Below are 22,051 nucleotides of genomic sequence, written 5' to 3'. Positions count from 1 at the left end.
TTAACTTATGCATGTATGTTGCAAGTAGGAAACATATGCAAAAGAACTGTCATGCAGAATGTGTAAAAGTAATACCTTCTTACCAGAATATTCTGCCTTATAACTTTAATTGCGGAATGTCAATGGCATTGCAGGTATAGATAAAAACAGAGAGTACCAAATTATGTTAAGAAGTTTAGGGTGCAAATAGGAATGTTGGCACCCTAAATGAGGCACATTTGGTTAGGAATTGTCGTGTGAATTTGGCAAAGAAAGGACTTTAAAATGGATCTTCTGCAGAGTGTCAGAGGTAAAGGCAAAAGGGGCAAAAGTACTGATTGCAAAAGGGACTGCAATAGTAAGAGAAGCGGTAAAAGAAAATAATGATAGTTTTGTGGTAAGTATGGATTATTGGCTGGGAAGGAGGATTACGTCAGCATGCATTTATACTTTACCAAAAACTACTATTATGGAGCTTAAGATAATTTTAGGAGAAATAGCTTTCAACAGGGAATGTTGTGCATGAGTGGGAATTTCAACCTGGTTTGCAAAAGAGGATGTGGCAAGGAGACCAAAGGCTAATGTAGCAAACGAGGGTAGATTTCTGAAGAAATATGTGAAAGTATTTGGAATGGAAGAAATTAACTAGCTGGAGTCTGGACAGAATTTACATGTTTGTTCTTCAAGGTACAAAAACTCTGATAGACTGGATAGAAATTATATTTCACATAGGTATGTAATGGAAAGCTTTGAAACACACCCAGTAACCATTTCAGATCATGTGCAAATAAATACCAAGGTAAATATGCAGGGCAGTGAAGTAAATATGAGACACTGACACTTTTGAGGGGAATTTGAGGAATGAGTATTGGAAGTTATAAGGGAAGATAGCTATTTCTTCAGAAGGGATAGCCACAGAATGGAATAAAATAAAAATGGAGTTTAGAAATGAGAGAGAGAGAGGTGGCCAAAAGTTAAACATATTGCAGAAGAATATGAATCTAGCAGAACAAAATGAGGGAAATAAGGGATAAGGGAAATAAGGGAGTATTTGGATAATGTGCTTGAGTTTAGAATTTTTGCTGTTATGCAGGTATTTTTGATGATAACTGCAGAGCACAAAAGCTCTCAGCATGTTTTAGGAAGCAAAATGTAGAAAGGGTTGTTGACAAACTTATGGCACCCATTACAAGATAACTAACCAGAGATCTATAAGAGGTGTTAGTTATTTCAGAAAATCTATGCAGATTGGTATAAAGCAGAAGAATGGGGAACCAAGAAAAGACATGTATGGCAATATTTATGAAATAATTAATTATGCCAAGGTTACAGAAAGGTTAAGTTCATGTATTAATAGCTACGATACGAAGGGATAAGATAAAAATGGTAATGTATAATCAATCAGCAGGGAAGTCTCCAGGAGCAGATGGTATTCCTCTGGAGGAGAGAACATGATAAAGATCTAGCAGGTTTCATTTAGCAATATTTTAAAAGAAGAGACGGTACTTGCATCTTGGAAGAAAGCCGTGGTGGTCATATTACCCAGAGAGGGTAGAGACCCATCAGACTCAGCTTAATTTAGACCTTTTTCAATTTTAAACCATGATTACAAATTGTTTATGTCTATACTAGCTAAAAGAATGGCAAAAGTATTGCCAAGAGGAAAGGCAAATATTTCACACCATTAACAGAACCGTGATGATACAGACAGAAGCAGAGTAAGGAAGCCACTATTGTTGGTGTTTCTTAATGCAGAGCAGACATTCTGCAGAGTCAGATGGGATTTTATGAGTAGGCCAGTAGAGGCATTGGGTTCTCCGAATACTTGGGTTAATGAGGAGGATAATGACGTTGGGATCTTAAGAAAAGTGAAAGAGCAAGTCACACAGAATTAATTAGAATTTGTGGGAAGAACAATGCATGCAGAATAATGTTTAAGATGAGGAGTGAAATTTAAAGGAGGACAGGACTTGACCAGTTTATGCATTATTGGGGTAAATAATTGTTAAAAAAGTAAATTAATTAAATAAAAAGACATACGTTTAATTCCTGAAGTTAATGAAAATGGTCAACACGTTTTTTTTTCTTTTCTATTTTGCATGTGTATTCTGAAGTCAATAAAGGTGTTAAAAAAAATTGCTGGTTCAAGGGCTTTGAATGTCATCTATTGGAAGTCATTCTTCCTCATGGCCATCACCTGTACCTTAGGATGTCGGAGCTTCAGGACTTCATCTGCAGGGAACTGTATCTGTTTTTCAGTAGGAGTGTCTTAGGACCATATGATATTTCCTTTTGAAATGGTATCATAATGCATTTAAACCAGTCCTTTTTATGTTCTTTGTGGGGGCATAAGCCCTTAGAGAAAGGACCCTTCACATCCGGAATGTGCAGCGCCAGCTAAGGCTTTTCCTTTAGGAAGTGCAAGAGTTTAAGAAAATACATAATTTTTCCCATTTGTTTCAGGGAGGGAAGGTCTGTTGTGTGCCAAGCTATTCGTTTCAAAGTGGACTGCAGACTGCATTATCTTTTTTTAAAGAGGCAGTAAACCACTCATTGGAAATGCTGCCTCTGTCAAAGGACAAAGGTGAGAGTGCTTCAGCTGTTTGTTTGAAAAACATTTCTATCGCAGATATTTGTCCGACGGTCACTTATCTATTGCCTGAGCCTCATCCTTTACTTGAATCACAACTCCAGAAGTCGGGCCTCATGTGATATCTGCATACTTCAAGACTTGGGCTCTTGAGCCTGTAGGAATCCTCCAAGCTTATGGGGATTTACTGCTATGAATCCATTCTAGTCATATACTCATCTTGGCAGGTCTTCAATGCTGGATACCGTCTTACTGTATCAGTTGAGCTACAAGGGGATTTCATTTTCCTGTTGTCAACAACTTTGTCCAGCACCTACTGTTGGAATTCTCTTCGAGTTTTATAAATATATTTATATATGGCTTTGTAGTGACTGCGGTGGTGGTGCTGCGGTAACGTTGTCACCTCATAGCAAGACGTTGTCCCGTTCGATTCTCAGCTAGAGCGTCTTCTGTGTGGAGGCATACGTGAATGGGGCGTGCCTTCGTGGAAGGTTGTGTGTCAGGGCTGGTAACCCGGTACGTAAAAATCCACTACCAATCATTAGCGGACCGGAGTTCCGCTGTGGCGACCCCTAACCAGGAAAAGCTGAAAGACACAAACAATTTATATATGGCTTTGTAACAATAATGGAAACAGAGCTGCACTATTTTTCTTTGACTTGTGGAAATTGTGCTCCTGCCGTAGTTGGGGTGGGCTGAGTGACTAAGGTTACCCTTCTAGTGCATGGTGTCACAGTATGTGCAGACATAGCATGACTACAATTTCTGATTGAAGGAGACTCTGAGTAAAAATGCATGCCAAATTGGAGTGGAAAGAAAGATGAAACTGTTCTCAGGCCAAGTCACAGACCCATCAAGTATGGTCTCTTTCTAGATGATCTGATTTGGTAATAACACATCTGTTATGCTTCTTTGTAAGCCTACTGTTGTGCCAGCTCCAGTGTTGCATACCATACTTGCTGTTAAAACTCACACTGGGTAGGCCTTCTGTTCTTAGATATTCCTGTTCAGGATAAAACAGAGTAATCTGATGTCGTTAATCTTCTTTCATTCCTTACTGATGGGTTATCGGTTCTGTCCTCGGAACCAAGCCAGCCATATATCAAGCTTGCGTCAGTCAAAAACTCTTGAGCCAAGGTTCTACCCAGAATGCTCTACTCCCTGTTACCTCAGATCTCTCGTTTGCTGCATAGCTGTACAGCTGTGTCAAGCCACTCTCTTCAGCTGTGTGTAATATTTTGAAAGTTTATATATCATTTCTACTTTAAAGTTTTTCAAACAGTTTCTTATATTATTCTCCTACTCTATCATATCTTTAAGACTCTCCCCTTTAGTCTATTTCCCTTTATTACCCTTTTTCTTACCTTTGAGGTAATTCTTCATTGCCGTTGCTGGTAATCCTTCTCTCTTCTTACCCTTTTGGGTAGCCTTTCCTCTTCTTTTTGATACTGATGTTCTTCTCCACATCATTATGTTTGATAAGAAAAGTAGTGTTGGTTTTAAACAGTATAAGGATTGCGGCCATAAGTTACCGCTTTCCGATGGCCATGACTTGTGTCTATTGTTTGAATGTCTCCCACCTTACTGTGAAATTTTTCGACCAGGGCTCTTAACGAGAAAAAGAAGTTAATCCTGAAAGGTCTTCTCAAATCTCCTTTCTATGAGGCTATCTCTGGGTCGAAGGGCTCACCCCCTCCTGCTAAACCCCGTAAGAGGCGTTCTTCTCTTCCTCATCAAGGTCGCTCACTTCATCTCCCTCTGGAGATTGTAGGGAGTCAACTCATAAAAAGGTGAAATTGACTACTATTTTGGCGCTGCCACCTGTTACCCTTTCAGCTCCAGGCTCGGCACCGCCCCAGTTGATTTTTGCTCCAGCCATGTCCTCCTTATCGACACCAGCATCGGAGTTCCCGGTGCAGACAATTAAAGCTCCAACAGTTCTGTCGCAGCCCTTACCGGCACCGTCCATGCAGGTACAGTCCCCTTTGGCACTATTGGTGCAATCCCCTTTGGCCCCGAGTATGACGTTACTGTCCTCCATGGTGCAGATATTTTCAGCACCAATATACTCTTTGGTGCAGTCCTTTTTGCCACAGTCATTGTTACTGGTGCAGACGCTTTCCTCGACAGCATCGCACCCATCGGTGCAGACACTTGCTTTTACAGTGCAGACACCTTCGACTTCTATGGCACTGACGTTGGCAGTGCATACTACTTCGACACCATTCTCTTCGGTGCAGACATCCTCGGTTCCGAGCTCTGCACCTCTCGAATTAGCAAGGACCAAGTATTCTCTTTCTGTGAATCCATTCATTGGTAGCCAATATAGTTCTTTTCTAGAAAGGCCAAAATCTCCCTCAGGTTTCTCTATGAGGTCGACCAGGAGCCTCTCTGAGCAAGATATGTTGGGGCTTGTTGACCAGTGATTGTGGCCAAAGGTCTCTCTCAACCGTCGAAATCCACGTTCCCTTCTTCAGGTGAATGTATATCTCCTCAAACTCCAACGTACACTTCTCCTTCAACTTCCACCCAAGTATCAAAGCCCATTACTCCGACAGCAGCTTCCCGCCCTCAGACCCCAGCAGTGGATCTCACTTAGGAACCGGAGTCATCTTGTGGTCCTCCGTGCACTGGGCATTTGGCTGTTCTCAGGCCAGTGGCTGTGCCGTGGGGAGGGCATTCTTGGTTCCACGCCGATTTTTTCTGTGGCACCCCCCCAGGAATCCTCCCTTTCTCACGCTTCACAGTCCTCTTGAGACTCCTGGTCTAGGGGTCAACTCATCGGGGTAGGGTGTGACCCCTGTTCTGAGGTTGTTGTGCTTGGTTCCAGGCTCCCATCCCTCCTTGGGCGGGCCGGCCTTCCAGGCCATGGAGAAGGCGCTTGCCTACCCTGGCAAACCCCACATGTCGAAGTCCTCACCCCCCCCCCGTGCTGCAGCTCTCACAAGCCACAGCCGCTGGGCACAAGGGCCTCAGGTTTCTCCTTCTCAGGAGACCCCTCTTTGCAGTCTTCCCCAGAACCTCCCACTGAGGAAGTACCCCGCAAAGCTTTGTGCAAGAGGAAGTACATGGACTCCACTGAGGAGTCTTTGACCGAAGATACAGACTTTGATGACTGGGAAGGATCCCAATGGTCACCCTCTAATGAGGTGTCCTTTGGTGACATCCTTGAGATCCTTAGAGAGGTAACTGGAAGTCCTCTAATCCTTCCTCAGAGGAATCCGTATTCCTGCAGGTCTTTCATACCCAGCCTCCTACCTCCTGGGTTTACCCCGCCGGCCGATGAGCTTGTCCAGCTAATTGTCCAGCGCGCATGGAAGGCTCCTGACACCTTGGAAGTGATACCACAGAGGCCTGATAAAGTCTTATTGCCCCCAGCTGAGCATCCCCATTGGTCATGAGGTCTTCCAGTAGATGCCATGGTGGTGGCTGCTGCAACTAAGAAATACTTGGCAGAAGAGAGAGCCAAACTGTCCATCCACCCAACAAGGAGTCCCGGGCAATAGCTGCCTAGGGAAGCATGTGTTTGCTTCATCAACCTTCGCTGTAAGGTCTTTGAACTATTTGGCACACTTTACGAGGCTCCAGAGGGATCTTATCAACCAGCTCTCTGAAATCTTGGCATGAGCTGTTTCTGATGAGGTTCGTGACAATGTAGCTTCTCAGATAGCCACCCTAGAGTCCATTTCCAATTCTTCCATGCATCTTTTTTCTCATTCAACGGAAGGAGTGGCTAGAGCGGCAGGTGCGGGTATAGTCACCAGACAACATGCCTGGATGCATCTTTGCGACTTTGCAGACTCCTTTAAGGCTTTCTGTATGAATGCCCCCATCGAGGCCACTTCTTTGGCCCTAAAGTTAAAGATACGCTGGCAAGGTGCAAACAAGATGGCAAGATCCTGTCTGCCATTGGTGTCGGACACTCCACTCCTCAACGTTTCTACTCCAGAAATCAGAGGAGTGGGAAGATGTGGCACAGGAAATCACAGGGCTCTTTCTATGATGCACGTACAGAGTTCTCCCCTAGAGGCAGAGGGAGAAACTCCAATGAAAGATGCCCCTTTTGGGCCAGAGGAGGTTCGCGAAACCGGGGATCCAGAGATTCTTACTCTGGCCAACCCTATCGGCGCTCCTGAAGCATTGCCCGACTGCTCACCTCTGGAAGAGGTTGGGGGTCATTTTTCCTTGTACCCTGTTGCCTGGTGAAACATAACCACCGATTCTTGGGTACAACGGATAATATCCAGAGGCTATCGCATCCCCTTCCATTTTTATCCAACCTTCTCCAGAGTGTTACCTGACGTTACACCCAGTCAAAGGGAAGCAGCAGCACACAAAATCCAAAAGCTGCTACAAAAAAAGAGTCATCCAAACAGTCCCCCCAGACCAGATAGGATCCATTTTTTACTCAAGGTTCTTTTTAGTGCCAAAAAAGACAAGGGGACTGGAGACCAATTCTGGATCTCAGCACACTGAACATATTTGTAAAAACAGAGAAATTCTGGATGGTCACGGTTCAGTCTGTCCTTCCTCTTCTGGAAGAAGATGATTGGATGTGCTCTGTAGATCTGCAGGATGTGTATTGCCACATAAAAATGGACAAACGCTCAAGATGATACCTCCGCTTCCACATAGGAGCCAGTCACTACCAATTTCGAGCACTGCCCTTTGGTCTCTCTACAGCCCCTAGAGTGTTCACCAAATGCACGGTAGTGGTTATCACTCACTTGCGACTTCAAGGATTCCAGGCATTTCCATATCTAGACGACTGGCTCCTAACTGCCCCCACCAAGATTCTATGGGAAGAAGCCCTGCACTACACTCTCCTCACAGCACAATACCTGGGAATTACTATAAACTGGGAGAAGTCCAACACGACCCCAGCCCAGTCTTTGGAATTCATTGGGGTACTGTTGGACATGGGAAATTGCACAGCCTCTCTTCCGGACCACAGGCTTCAAAGAATAAGGCAGCAGGTTCAGCTACTGCTCTGTCACCCCAAATCTCCCATTCGATCTATACTCCAACTCTTGGGGTCAGTGGCAGCCTCGATCACCATTGTTCCTCTAGCTAGATTCCACATGAGGCTCCTTCAGTGGTTACTTCTCCCTCAGTGGTACCCTCTACAACATCCTTTGTCTTTTCAGATAAGTGTAACTCAGAGATGCAAGCAAGATTTACTCTGGTGGAGTCTCGAAATCCCCAACAATGGTTTCGCCCCTTCAGCCAAAAGCCACGGAGACCACGGACTCCTCCCTGATGGGGAGACTATGTCAGGGAAACTCAATCCAAGGCACCTGGTCGGAGACAGAAGCCCTTTTGCATATCAATGTCCTGGAACTGAGGGCAGTGCTACTAGCACTGCAAGCATTTCATTACATCCTTCCGTCAGGGTGTATTGCGATCCAATCAGACAACATGTCAGTGGTCTGGTACATCATCAAGCAAGGGGGCACCAGATCTTACCTGTTATGCCGAGAGGCCTTGAGAATATGGCAATAGGCGATAGCTTCCAACCGCTTTCTAATTGAAATGCACATTCCCGGGAGCTCCAATGTTATAGCGGACAAATTGAGTAGGCGCATTCTACAATCTCACAAGTGGTCCCTCAACCCTGCGATAGCGGCAAAAATCCTCAACTGCTGGGGCCAGTCTTACTGCGATCTATTTGCCTCCCCAACCAACTTCAAGTGCAGCAACTGTTTTGCCCTGACCCCCCCTCGGGGACAGTCACCAAGAGATGCTCTAGTCCACGCTTGGCCCTTGGGTCTACTTTATGCTTATCCTCCTCTCGTCCTCATCTCCCAATTTCTGAAGAAAGCATGGCAGTTGAAAAGCAAAGTGATCCTCATTGCTCCATATTGGCCTCGACAAGTCTGGTTCCCCTTCCTCTGGCCTCACCTGCTAGATCAACCGTGGATCCTCAATCCATCCCCAACATTGATCTCCCATCTGCAGCGTCTGACTCACCCCAGTCTAACAACCCTGAAGCTGACAGCTTGTTTTCTCCACTTCCAATGATTGCCAGGCAGGAAAACCTCTCATCCCCAGTGCACAGTATTCTTATTGCATCTCATAAATCATCCACCAGACTAATCTATCTCAATAAATGGAAAAGGTTTTCTCTGTGGGCAGCAAATAAACAGTTAGACACTTTGTCAGCCCCAGTCTCGGTGGTTTTGGATTACTTATCACACCTTTTCCACTCTAGGGTGTCTGCCTCTACCATTCATGTGCATTTAGCTGCCATTTCGAATTTCCACATTGGGTTTTAGGATTCTTCACTCATGTCACATAAACTCTATAAAACTTTCTTGAAGGGGGTTCTTCACCTAAAACCTCCCTTTAGAGAACCAGTACAACCTTGGGATTTGACCTTGGTCCTGCAAGCCCTGACAGCACCCCCCTTTGAACCTGCATCTTCATGTGATTTAAAATATCTCTCATGGAAAACTTTTCTAATCCCAATCACATCAGCCAGATGCTTGTCAGAACTTCAAGCCTTATGCATCAAACCTCCCTATCTTATCTTCCATAAGGATAGGGTATCACTGAGAACGAATTCGTCCTTTTTACCAAAAGTGATGTCAGAGTGGTCTATCAAACCAGTCTATTGACCTTCCAGTATTTTTTCCTAACCACTCTAACAGGGGAGAGTATTGCCTGCACCATACCTCTCAACCTGGAAACGTCAAAAATCTGGACAAAGGCCCATGAAAAATAGGTACAAATCTGTACGCTGATTAACATACCATTTGCATACATAATTATGTAACCCCGACCACTCCAATGGAATTGTGGGATACCAGCTTTTAAACACAAACTGAAGAATAGACAACCAAAATATGGCCCCAGAGACCCCCTACAGCCATTCCAATGTCCCATTACCTGGCTATTTCGCCCCATTTCCCATAAACACTAATGTGCATACTGCTTTACTTCTACAATGATTATTGGGGTTTTATTTAACATTTTATAGCACAAACACTAATAGACATCTGCTAAACAAAGCAATACAGTCTCTCAAGGAAAACAGACTAAGCATTAAAACTTCTCTGCCCTTGAAATTTACATTCATTGAAACAGCACTGAAACCCACATCCAAAGAAAATGCATCTGGGCAGTGGTGGATAAAGATTACCTTTGGGCTGTTTTCAAATCATAGGCCTCTTGCACACAAAACAAGAAACACACATGCATTATTTGATACACCCTCCTGACTTTATTAAACTATATTCCTTGTATGATACAGCACACTTGTTAGAGCGCATTTTAAATTTGTTGTTTGAACATTTTTCCACTAAGCAATGAAACAAAATGCATGCACCAATAATGACAAAACTGCCCAGTTCAGAACATTTCCATCATAAAAGTCTACTCAAACTTCTACAATCCACCAGTATCAGTAAATATGCTCAATCTTTGCAGAAGTAAAAGTCATCTAAATAATTCCAAATTAAAGAGATTTGTAAGATCTGAAACTAATGAAGGTTGCTGCTAGCAAACAACTTAATATTTCATTGTTTCATCTACAAATAGTGCCTGTTGCATTTGAGGAATAAATTGCCTAGGTTACATTAAAAAAAAATGATAAAGCTAGTAATATTGCAATAGGGAAAAGGGAATGGATGTCAAACTGATAACAGGTTCATAATTACTGGTATCTCCAACAGAGAGGACATTCTCAGGACTGCAGCGTCCACCCCCTTTAAAAGTATAACACGGTACAGTATCAACACTCCATCTACATACTGTGGGAGTAGAACCCACAGCTTTCTGCATCAAAAGTAAGTATTCTACCTGTTGTGCTACTAACAACATGAGCAGAGTTGGCATAAACAGCACTAAACTTCTCTCCCCCTGAAGAACTATGCAGCACAAGAAATCTGGAAAAAGCCAAAATGTATTGGGGGGGGGGGACAAAAGCCTAATACCAGGGATATATTTTAAACATTGCTTGTATAATCTTCAAAACGTTGCTACACAAACACACAGACAAATGCCTGCCATTAAGTCAAAGCATGTTAATCACACAGTTAAAGCAGTAATGCCAGAATGCCTGACATTAAGTTAAAGCAATAATGCCAGAATGCCTGCCATTAAGTCAAAGCATGTTAATCACAGTTATTCTCCTGCTGTTAAAGAAGTAATGATGCCAGAATTCCTGCCATGCCATTTCTGTCACACACAAATGCCAAAAAGTTTTTCTACATATAAAACCTTCCTGCCATTTCTGTATCACAGGCAAATGCTGTTTCTTTAAATGTAAAAGTCTGAAGCAGTAGCACCTATGAAAGTTTCTCTAAAATATATTAACATTCCTGCCGTTTTCTGTCACTACTTATACTGGATATAGTAATGAAAAGAGGGAACTTAGTTTATGTATAATTGTTCAAATATTCATTTCTGAAGTATATTAGTTTATGTATAAATTGTTCAGATATTCATTTCTGAAGTATATAGTTTTTACATATTAACACAAATTCTGCCATCTGCTAATACTTAAACAAATGTAGCTACTTGTGGAATTAATAATATGATCTGAAGTAGTTAACTTCATTTGATCAGCAACCTGTGGGTATCGGATCCGACCTGGATCCGAGCCAGCAGCTTTCCAAGCTATAAGAAGCTCCTCCCCCTTACCCATAATACCCTGCTACCTCCCTCCAGTCCTCAGATCTCGTTTGCCGCGGCTTCTAAAGCATCAGGTACGAGCTCATGGCGTTTTATAGGTGAGGAATTCAGGAGTTTTTCTAATCTAAATTCTAGCCTTTCGGTGTGTGTGCATGTATAATAATCCCTTAGTTTAGTTAAACAACATTTTAGTTAATTTTTGTGGTAAAATCTAGTGTTTTCCCTCCCCCTTTTTTGTGTGTGTTAGGGTGTGTGTTTGAGTCATGGCCGAAGGCCCCAAGGCCATTTTCTCTAAATGTGCTGAGTGTGGTCATAAGCTGTCCCCAGCGGATGGCCACACTCAGTGCGTTCTCTGCCTGGGGGTAGCCCACTTAACATCGGACTGCCAGATCTGTGCGGCCTTCAACCCCCGGGCTGTGAGGGACAGGAGGAATAAGTTAATCTTGGCGGGACTCTTACCCCCGGATTCTTCTTCCTCCTCTCCCTCAGTGGCACCAGTTGCAGCTGCGACTGTTCAGCCTTTAGCTTCTCCTCTCCTGGCTGGGACTCAACCTCCCGCTATTTCCCAGGGAGAGGGAAGCTCTTCTAAAAAAGACAAGGGACGTAGAGAGAGAAAGAGAAGGACAGGGACAGGCATAAGAGTCATAAGCGTCGGGCCGAATCAGCCCCTTCGGCTCCGCCGCCTAAAGTGCTTGCTTCCCCCGCTAGAGTTTCCAGGTCTTCCCCCTCTCGGCTCCGTTCTCCACGCTTTTCTCTGGAGCAGGAAGAGGAGTCCCGGTCACCCTCGAGGTCGTCTAGGCGGCCTTCCCGGCCTGCCTCAATGACGACTTCCAGGTCCACCAGGAGTTTGTCCGATGCAGATATGGACCAGATGATGTGTCGATTCCTGCAGGCCCAAATGCAGATAGGAGTGCTCCTGCCTCCCCCCCCCCCGGGAGGGAGCTCGGCCCCCTTCTTTGCTCCAATTGCTCCTTCTCCGATCCACTATCGGGTTTCGGGGCCATCGGATCCGAGTCATCTCGGAGCCGGGGAGTCGACGCCGATAGTGGTTGCTACTTTGACACTGACTTTACCCTCGAGCTTGTCGGGTTATCTTTCAGATCTGAGCTCTAGAGGTCGAGAGCCGAGATTCGGATCCGCAGGGGTGAGTGTGTCTTTGGCTCCGTTGTCAGAGCGCACTTCCCTTTTGGGTCCGATTGCTTCAGCTTCGACTCCGGTCCTCACGTCGGAGCCGAGGGGACTACTCTTGGAGCCAGGGGAGAGTGGTTCACCTTCGGCGTTTGATGTGTTGGAGAGGGTCCTGTCGAGGAGTTCGAAGTCCCCGGTCCGTACTACGGATCCACCCTTCACTCCCTTGCATATGGGTCTGTCGTCCATCATCCGGCCCCAGGGACAGCCTGCGTCTGCGCCCCAGTTATTTCCTGTAGAGGAACAGGACCCCGTTGGTGAGCCCTCCTCGAACAGTCCCGCCGAGGAGGTTCCTCACAAACGAAAGTGCAAGAAGAGGCACCAAAAACCTTCCTTGGATGAGTCTGTGTTTTTGGAGGCGTTTAACGCAGGCCCGTCTACCTCCTGGGTGTCCCCCCCGGCCAACCCCTTGGTAGATTTGATTACTACCAGGGCTTGGAAGGAGCCGGACACTGTGGAGCCAATCCCTAAGAGACTGGATAAAATTCTTAGTCCCCCTTCTGACAAGCCCTGGTGGAGTAAAGGTTCCCCAGTGGATGCCATGGTGGTGGCGGCTGCCACTAAGAAGGAACTGGCACAAGAAAGTTCCTCGGTCCATCCTCCTGATAAGGAGTCTTGGACAATGGACCACATTGGAAAGCGGATGTTTGCTTCAGCCACCTTTTCTATAAGGGCGCTGAATTATCTGGCACACGTCATTAGGCTCCAGCTGGATCTGATAAAAGAGTACGCTGGGTCTCCCCCAGAGTCCATGGCGGCCGAGGACAAGCGAACTTTCTCAGCTTGCATGGCCACTCTAAAGTCAGTATTAAACACTTCTATGCGGCTCCTCTCCCATGCCATGGAGGGGGCAGCTAGAGCCAGCGGAGCAGGAGTCGCCCTGAGGCACCACGCCTGGCTCCGTCTTTGCGGAACCCTTCAAGGCATCCTTCGCTAATGCTCCCTTTGACGGTTCTACGCTATTTGGCAAGACCGTCCGCAACACGCTACTCCAGAGCGAAAAAGATGGGAAGACTCTGTCTGCCATCGGAATCCGCTTCTCTGCTCCTCCAAGGTCCTTCTCAAGGAACCAGAGAGGGCAGAAGAAGATGTGGTTCCGAAAATCTCAGCAGTCCCGTCCTACTCCGGACCCTTCATCCTTCAGAGGCAGGGGAGAACAAGGTGGACGCCGGCCAAGGGGCAGAGGGGGGCCGAAGAATTTCAGGTTGAGAGAACCTTTCTCTGACTGACCCACGCAGCAGCCCTGAGGGGTTGCCCGACTGTCCCTCTCTGGAGGCAGTCGGGGGGTGTTTTTCGGAGCACCTAACAAATTGGGAGTCCATTACTACAGATCATTGGGTGCTCCGAATAATATCCAGAGGTTACTCTATTCCCTTCCTGAATCTTACCCCGTTAGTGAGAGACCTCCCCGATGTCCCACCCCATCAGAGGGAGGCCGCTGCTTCAGAAATAAAGAAATTATTAGAAAAAAGGGCCATCCAACACATCCCCCAGAGCAATCCGGGTTGGGCAATTACTCCAGGTTCTTTTTAGTGCCAAAAAAGACAGGAGACTTAAGGCCAATCCTCGACCTGTCAACTTTGAACCTGTTCATTGCCAAAGAGAAATTCCGGATGGTCACTCTACAATCTATTCTCCCCCTTCTGCAAGAGAATGATTGGATGTGCTCCATAGACCTCAAGGATGCGTACTACCACATTCTCATGGACAGACGATCCAGGAGGTATCTCCGCTTTCGGCTAGGGGCCAGTCATTATCAGTTCAGGGTTCTTCCATTCGGCCTCACCACAGCCCCCAGGGTGTTCACCAAGGTCTTGGCAGTTGTAGCAGCCCACCTGAGACTTCAGGGAATTCAGGTCTTCCCATACCTAGACGACTGGCTCCTCACCACCCCCACCAGGCATCTACTCTCTTCCGCCAGGGATTATGCTTTACTCTTGGCCCATCGCCTTGGCATTACCATAAATTTCGAGAAGTCTTCTCTGCATCCTGTTCAAGTTCTAGACTTCATAGGGGCCAGGATAAACACACTCCAGTCCAGGGCCTTTCTGACAACGGACAGGTTGCGCACCTTGTCACTCCATGTAATAGCACTTCTACAGTCCCCGGCCCCAACTGCAGATTTAGTCCTGAGAGCCCTGGGATCCATGGCGGCGGCCATCGGCCTTTCAATTCTTGCCCAACTGCACATGGTCCCTCCTCCTTCACCCCTTGGATTCACCGATTCCCCTGAGCAAGGTTTGCAGGAGTTCCCTTCTCTGGTGGCTTCATTCCCGAGAGCTTCGGGAAGGGAGACCATTTGTAATGCCTCTACCCCAAGCCACGCTGACCACGGACGCTTCTCGCCTTGGGTGGGGGGGCATTGCATGGGCAGAACTGTCCAAGGCACTTGGACCCCTCTAGAGGCCGATCTGCATATCAATGTTCTGGAGATGAGGGTGGTGCTTCTAGCATTGCTAGCCTTCAGGACCTTCTTCCTCCAGGGACGGTTGCAATTTAGACAGACAACATGGCTGTAGTCTGGTACATCAACAAACAGGGAGGAACCAGGTCTTACCCTCTTTGTCGAGAGGCCATGAGAGTTTGGGAATGGGCGATTTCCACCAACCGCTTTCTGATAGCAACGCACATCCCGGGTCGTTCCAACATTCTAGCGGACAAGCTGAGTCGTTCTATTCTCACACTTACGAGTGGTCTCTAAACCCCTTGGTAGAGAAACAGATCTTCCTCAGATGGGGTCAGCCTTGCTGCGATCTCTTTGCGTCTCCTTCAAACGCGAAATGCAGCAAATTTTTTGCTCTAATTCCCCCACTGGGGGAGAGTCCCAGGGATGCTCTGGTTTATGCTTGGCCACCCGGTGTTCTTTATGCTTATCCTCCTCTTCCGCTAATGACGAAATTTCTGCAGAAGGCTCATCGGTTGGGGAGCAAAATAATCCTCATAGCCCCATTCTGGCCTCATTAGATTTGGTTCCCGTATCTGCGGTCTCGCATCATAGCTCCTCCTTGGGTCTTAGATCCCATTCTGGATCTGATTTCTCATCCTTCGGGATGGTAAACTCCGAACCTGGATGACCTCAAGCTCACGGCTTGGTTGATCCAGTTTCACGGACGGCTAGGACTCCCGGTATCTCATCTTCTGTAAAATCTATTCTGGTAGCGGCACATAAACCCTCTACCTGGAAAATCTACAACAGTAAATGGAAGCGTTTTTCCATCTGGGCCAAGGATAGGGATTTGGATCCTTTCTCGGCTCCCATTCCAGCAGTTCTTGAATTTCTGTCCCATATTTTCCATCAAGGGGCCAGTTCTTCTACTGTGAAGGTTCAGATGGCTTCCATTTCTCATTTCCACATCGGGACAACCTTAAACCCTTAGCTTTCGCTAAGATTTGCAAGACCTTTTTGAAAGGCACCTTTCTCTTAAGACCTCCGGTCAAGAAAGCGGCTCCCCCCATGGGACTTAACTTTAGTTCTCCAGGCCCCAACGGGTCCACCCTTTGAACCCGCAGCTTCTGTTGACTTGAAATTCTTATCCTGGAAGACTGCCTTCTTGATTGCAATTACTTCAGCCAGGAGGGTGTCTGAACTTCAAGCCCTTTGTACGAAACCCCCGTACCTGGTTTTCCATAAGGACAAAGTATCTCTCAGGACTAACCCTTCATTCTTGCCTAAAGTGGCCTCCGAGGCCAATATCAATCAAATCATCAATTTGCCTGTTTTCTTTCCCAACTTTCAAAACAAAGGGGAATATAAACTGCAGTTGCTCGATGTTCATAGACAATTGCGATTTTACTTGTATAGGACAACCGCCTTTCGCAAATCAGAACAGCTTTTCGTGTCTTTCACTAAGCCATCCTTAGGCAAGCCAGTTACGAAAGTTACCTTGGCCAGATGTAATCCCAGTGCATCTTACAAGCCTATTCAGCTTCCGGTAGGTTCATGCTCACTCTACCCGTTCTATGGCTACCTCTGCAGCATTTTGGTCAGGAGTTCCCTTAGATGATATCTGTTCAGCGGCTACTTGGGCCTCTTTTCATACCTTCATTTCTCATTATAAACTGGATCTGATCTCTAGAGGTAGGGCAGCCTTTGGCTCCGCTGTGCTCCGGAATATCCTTCCATGAGGACCTCCCAGGTTTTTGGTAGCTGGAGACTCTGTCCCACAGGTTGCTGATCAAATTAAGTTAACTACTTCAGATAAAGAAGTTATGTACTCACCATAACGTGAGTAGGTAACTTCATCTGTCAGCAACCAACCCCCCCCCCCTCCTTCCCCCTAGCCTGTTCGTGATCATTTTCTTAACAGAAGGGTTTCCTTCTTTTGTGCATCAGGTTAGCGTTCTCTTTCGAGTATGTTTGACTATTGTTGGTTGTTAAGTGGCAAACTCAATCTGAGGACTGGAGGGAGGTAGCAGGGTATTATGGGTAAGGGGAGGAGCTGAGAGCTCGGATCTTGTAGCTTGGAAAGCTGCCGGCTCGGATCCGATACCCACAGGTTGCTGACAAATGAAGTTACCTACTCAAATGGAACGTTATGATGAGTAAATGACTTCTTTTTTTGCCTCATAAGAAACAGTCGGTGTTAATATAATTTTGTAGCACTCAACTAGTCATAGCTGCAGAGTGTACTTAATCACAGGAAAGGTTTTCCGTCTTTATTTTTGCCAGTTACTCATACACTGAATACCATTCAACCAAGTTTACACATAGTCGTTTTTGCAGAAATACATTGCAAGTGATCATGCATGCTGGTCTGTTTAATGATAGAAAAGTTCACTTCAAAAACAAAAGCAGTCATAATGGTGGTATGTTACACATGTTGAATTGCAGCTTGCCACTCGGCATGAATTGTGCTGGGAGGTCTCACCTTGCAGCTAGTTTTAGAAAAAAGTAATGTTTTTACCTCTGCTAATTGCCCTGCAGAATAGCTGAACTTCTCTTTTTTTCATTATCACACAAAAAGAACAAGAATGCTTGAAAATTATTTAAACTACAAAAAAAAATATATATATATCAGCAGTTCTAGGAAACATACTAATATGTTGTGGAAATATCCTGTTAAGAAAAGGTATTAAGGCAGTAACACAGGCACAAGCCACCAATGATATTTCCCCATATGATGTTACATATATACATATATATATATATATATATATATATATATGTGTATATATATATATATATATATATATATATATATATATATATATATATATATATATATATATATATATATATATATATATATATATATATATATATATATATATATATACATATATATATATATATATACATATATATATATATACATATATATATATATATATATACATATATATATATATATATATATATATATATATATATATATATATATATATATATATATATATATATATATATATACATATATATATATATGTACATATATATATATATATATATATATATATATATATATATATAAAATCTTAAGGTGCTTATCAAACATTCAGATTCAGATCTGTTCTGGGCATTTTCTGTGGAAATCCGAAGTAATCATAAGTTTAACTTCTGTGAACCTATTTCTTTACAGCAGTCACTGCTTTTTGAATTCATAGTGGTCTAACATATGAAACGTATATGGAGGCTGATGTTGCTGATTTAGTAGAAATAATTAGCTGAAAGTATTAAACAGGCAGATGGACTTTCTAAGTAACACTATTTACTTTAATGAAACAAAGTAAAAGGATGCTTACACAAATGCTGAAATTAATGCTGAAATTAAATGTCTCTAAATGTAAATGCCTGCAGCAGTTCTCTTGCAGTCGCGCGCACTTATAAGTTTAGGAGGAGGCCTGGAGGAAGCCTGCAGCTGCCATATCTCAGAAATACAGGCTGCAGCCTGTATAGCAGCAAAAAAAAAAAAAAAAAACTACATTCAAGCAGGTAAAGTAACCCAGGCAACTTAACATCTCGGTAGTAGACTTAGCAGTTCTGAATGGGAGTGGAGAAAGAAGGAAACATTGAATTAACTGATTCATTGGAAGGGGGAAGGAATGCAATTTCCTGTGCAAAATAATGGTTGCACTTGCAGAAACATACTCTGCAGTGTTTTATTACATTACACAGATTGTGTTGTGGTTGGTCATGCATTAATTGAAGCATCATCATGCATGTGAAAGAAAAGAAAAACAAAAGAAGTTAATGGCATACGTGGCAACACTGTAAATCAGAGCAAAAGTAAACTGAATAGGAAAAAGTCTGTGTACAGCTGTACACCTAATACAGCTTCAGTAAGAAAGACAGAAATTGCAGCAGGAATCTGGATACATAACTTTAGTAAAATTTACAGTTTTACAGAAACAGGTTTTCCTATCCTTAAAAAAAAAAAATAAATAAATAAATCAATAAAACAGTACCCTCTTTGTTAATACATACTGGTGGGAGGGCTCACTTGCATTTATAAATCCTCCTTTCATCTGACAAGGTCTCCAGACTGAATTAAGTAATCTGTTCAGCCAATAAGGTCTCCAGACTGAGTGCCATTTCCAACTTCCCACTCACAGAGCGCAAGCCAGAAATGCATGCATAACATGAGCTCATTGAGCTCAATTCCAACAGGCTGGTAGCCCTGACGGAGATGACGTCATTGCGCACGTGATGATGTCAGCTCCGTCAGCGTGAAAATTAAAAAACAAAGAATAAAAATCGGAAACGAAGGGGTGTCACTCAGAAATCGTGGCACTCCTTCATTTGGACCCCAAAACTCAGTAAAAACCGAGTAATTTGGTACGGTTGGGAGGTCTGGCCTGCACTCCTTGGATGTTCATAGGCAAATGCAATTTTATCTGGACAGAATGAAATCTAACCGTAAATCAGACCAACTATTTCTGGCTTTTTCTGGACCAAGACTAGGTCATCCTCTTTCAAAAGTTACATTGGCTTCATGGTTGAAAAATTGCATTGCCTTTGTCTACAACAAGAATAATATTGCCTTGCCTCACAGAGTGAAAGCACATTCTACAAGATCTATGGCAACTTCAGCAACTTTTCATGCTAAGGCTTCCCTCAATATTTGCTCAGCTGCAACTTGGGCTAAACCTCATACCTTTATTCTTCAGTACAAATTGGATTTGGCCTCCAGAGGTAGAACTTCTTTGGGCTCCATGGTGCTCAGGAATGTCCTTCCATGAGGGCAACCCAGGGATACAGGTAGCCGGGGACTCTGTCCCATCAGTAAGGAATGAATGAAGATTAACATCAGATAAAGAAGTTATGTCTTGCCATAATGTTCCGTCTGTGTTGTTGATCTTCATTCATTCATTACTCCCCACCCTCCATCCCCCTCCGGAGGTTTCTGGTTGATCTCATATACTCCTTTATTGTAGGTCTGTTATGACCAGAGGTAGTCTCTACTTTTGTCTATCAACTTGCAAACTCAATCTGAGGTAACAGGGAGCAGAACATTTTGAGTAGGACCTTGGCTTGAGTGTTTTTGGCTGAGGCGAGCTTGATATATGGCCTGCTCAGTTCCGAGGACGGAACAGATAACCCATTAGTAATGAATGAACGAAGATCAACAACACAGATGGAATGTTATGGTAAGACATAACTTCTTTTTACTTGAGTAGCATTGTTACACAGTGTATAGTTCTGGACAAAAGCTTGCATAGTTGAATGCTGTATTTTATTTCCCTCTAAAGAGAAGGCAAAAAACAGCAGGTCTAGTGATGTTTCATATTTAGCAGGAAGGGTGCCTGGTTTGCAATATCATTGTATTTAGTTTTTCAGCATCCAGAATTATTTTTAAACTTATAGCTAATATTTCCTTTTTCTTTTTTGCTACTAAAGGGAACTGTCAAGAAGAACAAAAGTCGATAGATGTGTAAGAATGTATATTGTAGGAAAAAGGGAACCAGAGCACTCCAAGTGATGACAGAGCTGTCTGTTATCAGAAATTAAAATTCCAGACGCCATGTTTATTATGTACAAAATTAATGAATCGTGAAGAAATTATTCCAAACTTAATCAATTGTTATTTAAAAGTGTATAAAGTACTCATCAGGACACTGAAAATGATGTATAAAACAGTCACCTGGAAAATGTTAATGTATTGTACTTTTTTTTAGATTTATTAATGATGTCCAATACTTTTTAACTATTTAACAGAACATTTATATAACCCAGCTGTTATGTTCAGACATGTATTTCTGATTAAAACACTTTTCCTAAAGCATTACAACAGTGTCAGATGTTTCATTGAGGTTTGAAGAATACATTTCACTGTCAGAATAATGTTGCCCATCATTGTTAGTGGTATAATGTAATGAGAATGAAACTCTGTGTAGTATAGATTGCAGTGTGAATGCAACCCTGTACATTGTACATAAATGTGAATTTTATTTCTGTCCTTTTGGCTTAACAGAGATCTTTGCTATCATTGTATTCTGTATTTATCTTATGTGTATATATTTGTCAGAGCTTTTCTCCTCAGGCATCTGCTGCAAAGGGGTTTTATTGCCCAATTAGACTTTTGTGGTAATCAAATGTGATAAATAAATAACAAGTAAATGTGTTACAGCCAGATAGACTCCATTTACTATAGAACAATTTCCTTGTTTGCTCATCTCATGAACTTTTTCTTACAGCTTTATTGCATTCTTATCGACTAACCATAAACATCCTCGTCATCTTTTTGAGTTACTGTTGGTATTGGCAGTCTAGTCATTGTATTATATTTATATTGGTTGTACTTGCACTTCAAAAGTTCATCAGAAAAGTGACTCTAGGGCAACTGACACGTGATTGAAGATTCTACACTAAAGCTATGTAGGTTCTTCGTGCACATATGTTTACTTAGCTGCTGCATTTTTACTTAAAGACCTTTCACAAGGTGCCACTGACCTGCTTCCAAGTATGGTATGCAAGTGTGTGGTGGAACTGTATATGTAAAAAACAAAAGAATGATGTTATATCAGATATTTAAGTCAGTGTATCAATTTGCACTATATATGTAACTCCTCTTTAATATACATATACAGCACACTTTTTTATTTAGAACATTCATTCTACAGATGTTGCAAATTCTGCTATGCTGAACCTAAGAAAATATGAACCCACCTTAACTGATATGGTTTGCATTTTGAGCACATCACTGGATAAAGTAACTGTAAGGTGTAGTTTATCGTCAGACGTTTTATTACTTTAGTTTTATAATTTGGCGTTATTTGTCACCTCAGTAAGTATAATGTGTTGTACTTGTGACATTTCAGCTAAGTACTAGAGATGAGACAGATTAAAGTACAGAGACGGCAGTCTAAATTTACTGAAAGTCATTCAGCAGGTCTCTGGTAATTACGGAGATCTGAGTCACAATTTTCATTACTGCTGTTTTAACTTCTGCATTTTGCTGCTGTTTACTAATTGTAAAATATATTTGGAGAATAACTGAGATTCTGATCTTGTGAATCATTGCACAGATTTTTAATTTTATATAGCTTCTTTCAGTGATTATACAATAACCATTTGGCTGTTAGATACCAGACAGCTGTAAGCTGAAAGGAAAGTTACATTGATTTGGTTAATTTAATATGACTGTTGACCTCAGACATGTGACAGATGGATACCTGTTGAAATTCTGAAGACAGTAATTGTAATCTTCAGTACAGTAAAAC

At 43.3% G+C, this 22,051-nt stretch overlaps 1 protein-coding gene across 3 annotated transcripts in view; it reads left to right on the top strand.

Annotated features, from left to right (window-relative positions):
• Positions 1-20,613, top strand: part of PPP1R21 (protein phosphatase 1 regulatory subunit 21) — a 1,169,673-nt gene extending 1,149,060 nt beyond the window's left edge. For all 3 annotated transcript variants that reach the window (XM_044055342.1, XM_044055334.1, XM_044055351.1), the window contains one exon: positions 20,229-20,613. In XM_044055342.1, the coding sequence (XP_043911277.1) occupies positions 20,229-20,258 (30 nt within the window). In that variant the 3' untranslated portion in view covers positions 20,259-20,613. The remainder of the gene's footprint in view (positions 1-20,228) is intronic.
• Positions 20,614-22,051: the final 1,438 nt, after the last annotated feature.

This window comes from Protopterus annectens, chromosome 1.part2 (genome assembly GCF_019279795.1).
Source record: "Protopterus annectens isolate FY-2018-M chromosome 1.part2, PAN1.0, whole genome shotgun sequence".
Lineage (NCBI taxonomy): Eukaryota > Metazoa > Chordata > Ceratodontiformes > Protopteridae > Protopterus > Protopterus annectens.
The sequence above is the reverse complement of the archived record's forward strand: the minus strand, read 5'-3'. Positions and strand labels throughout refer to the sequence as shown.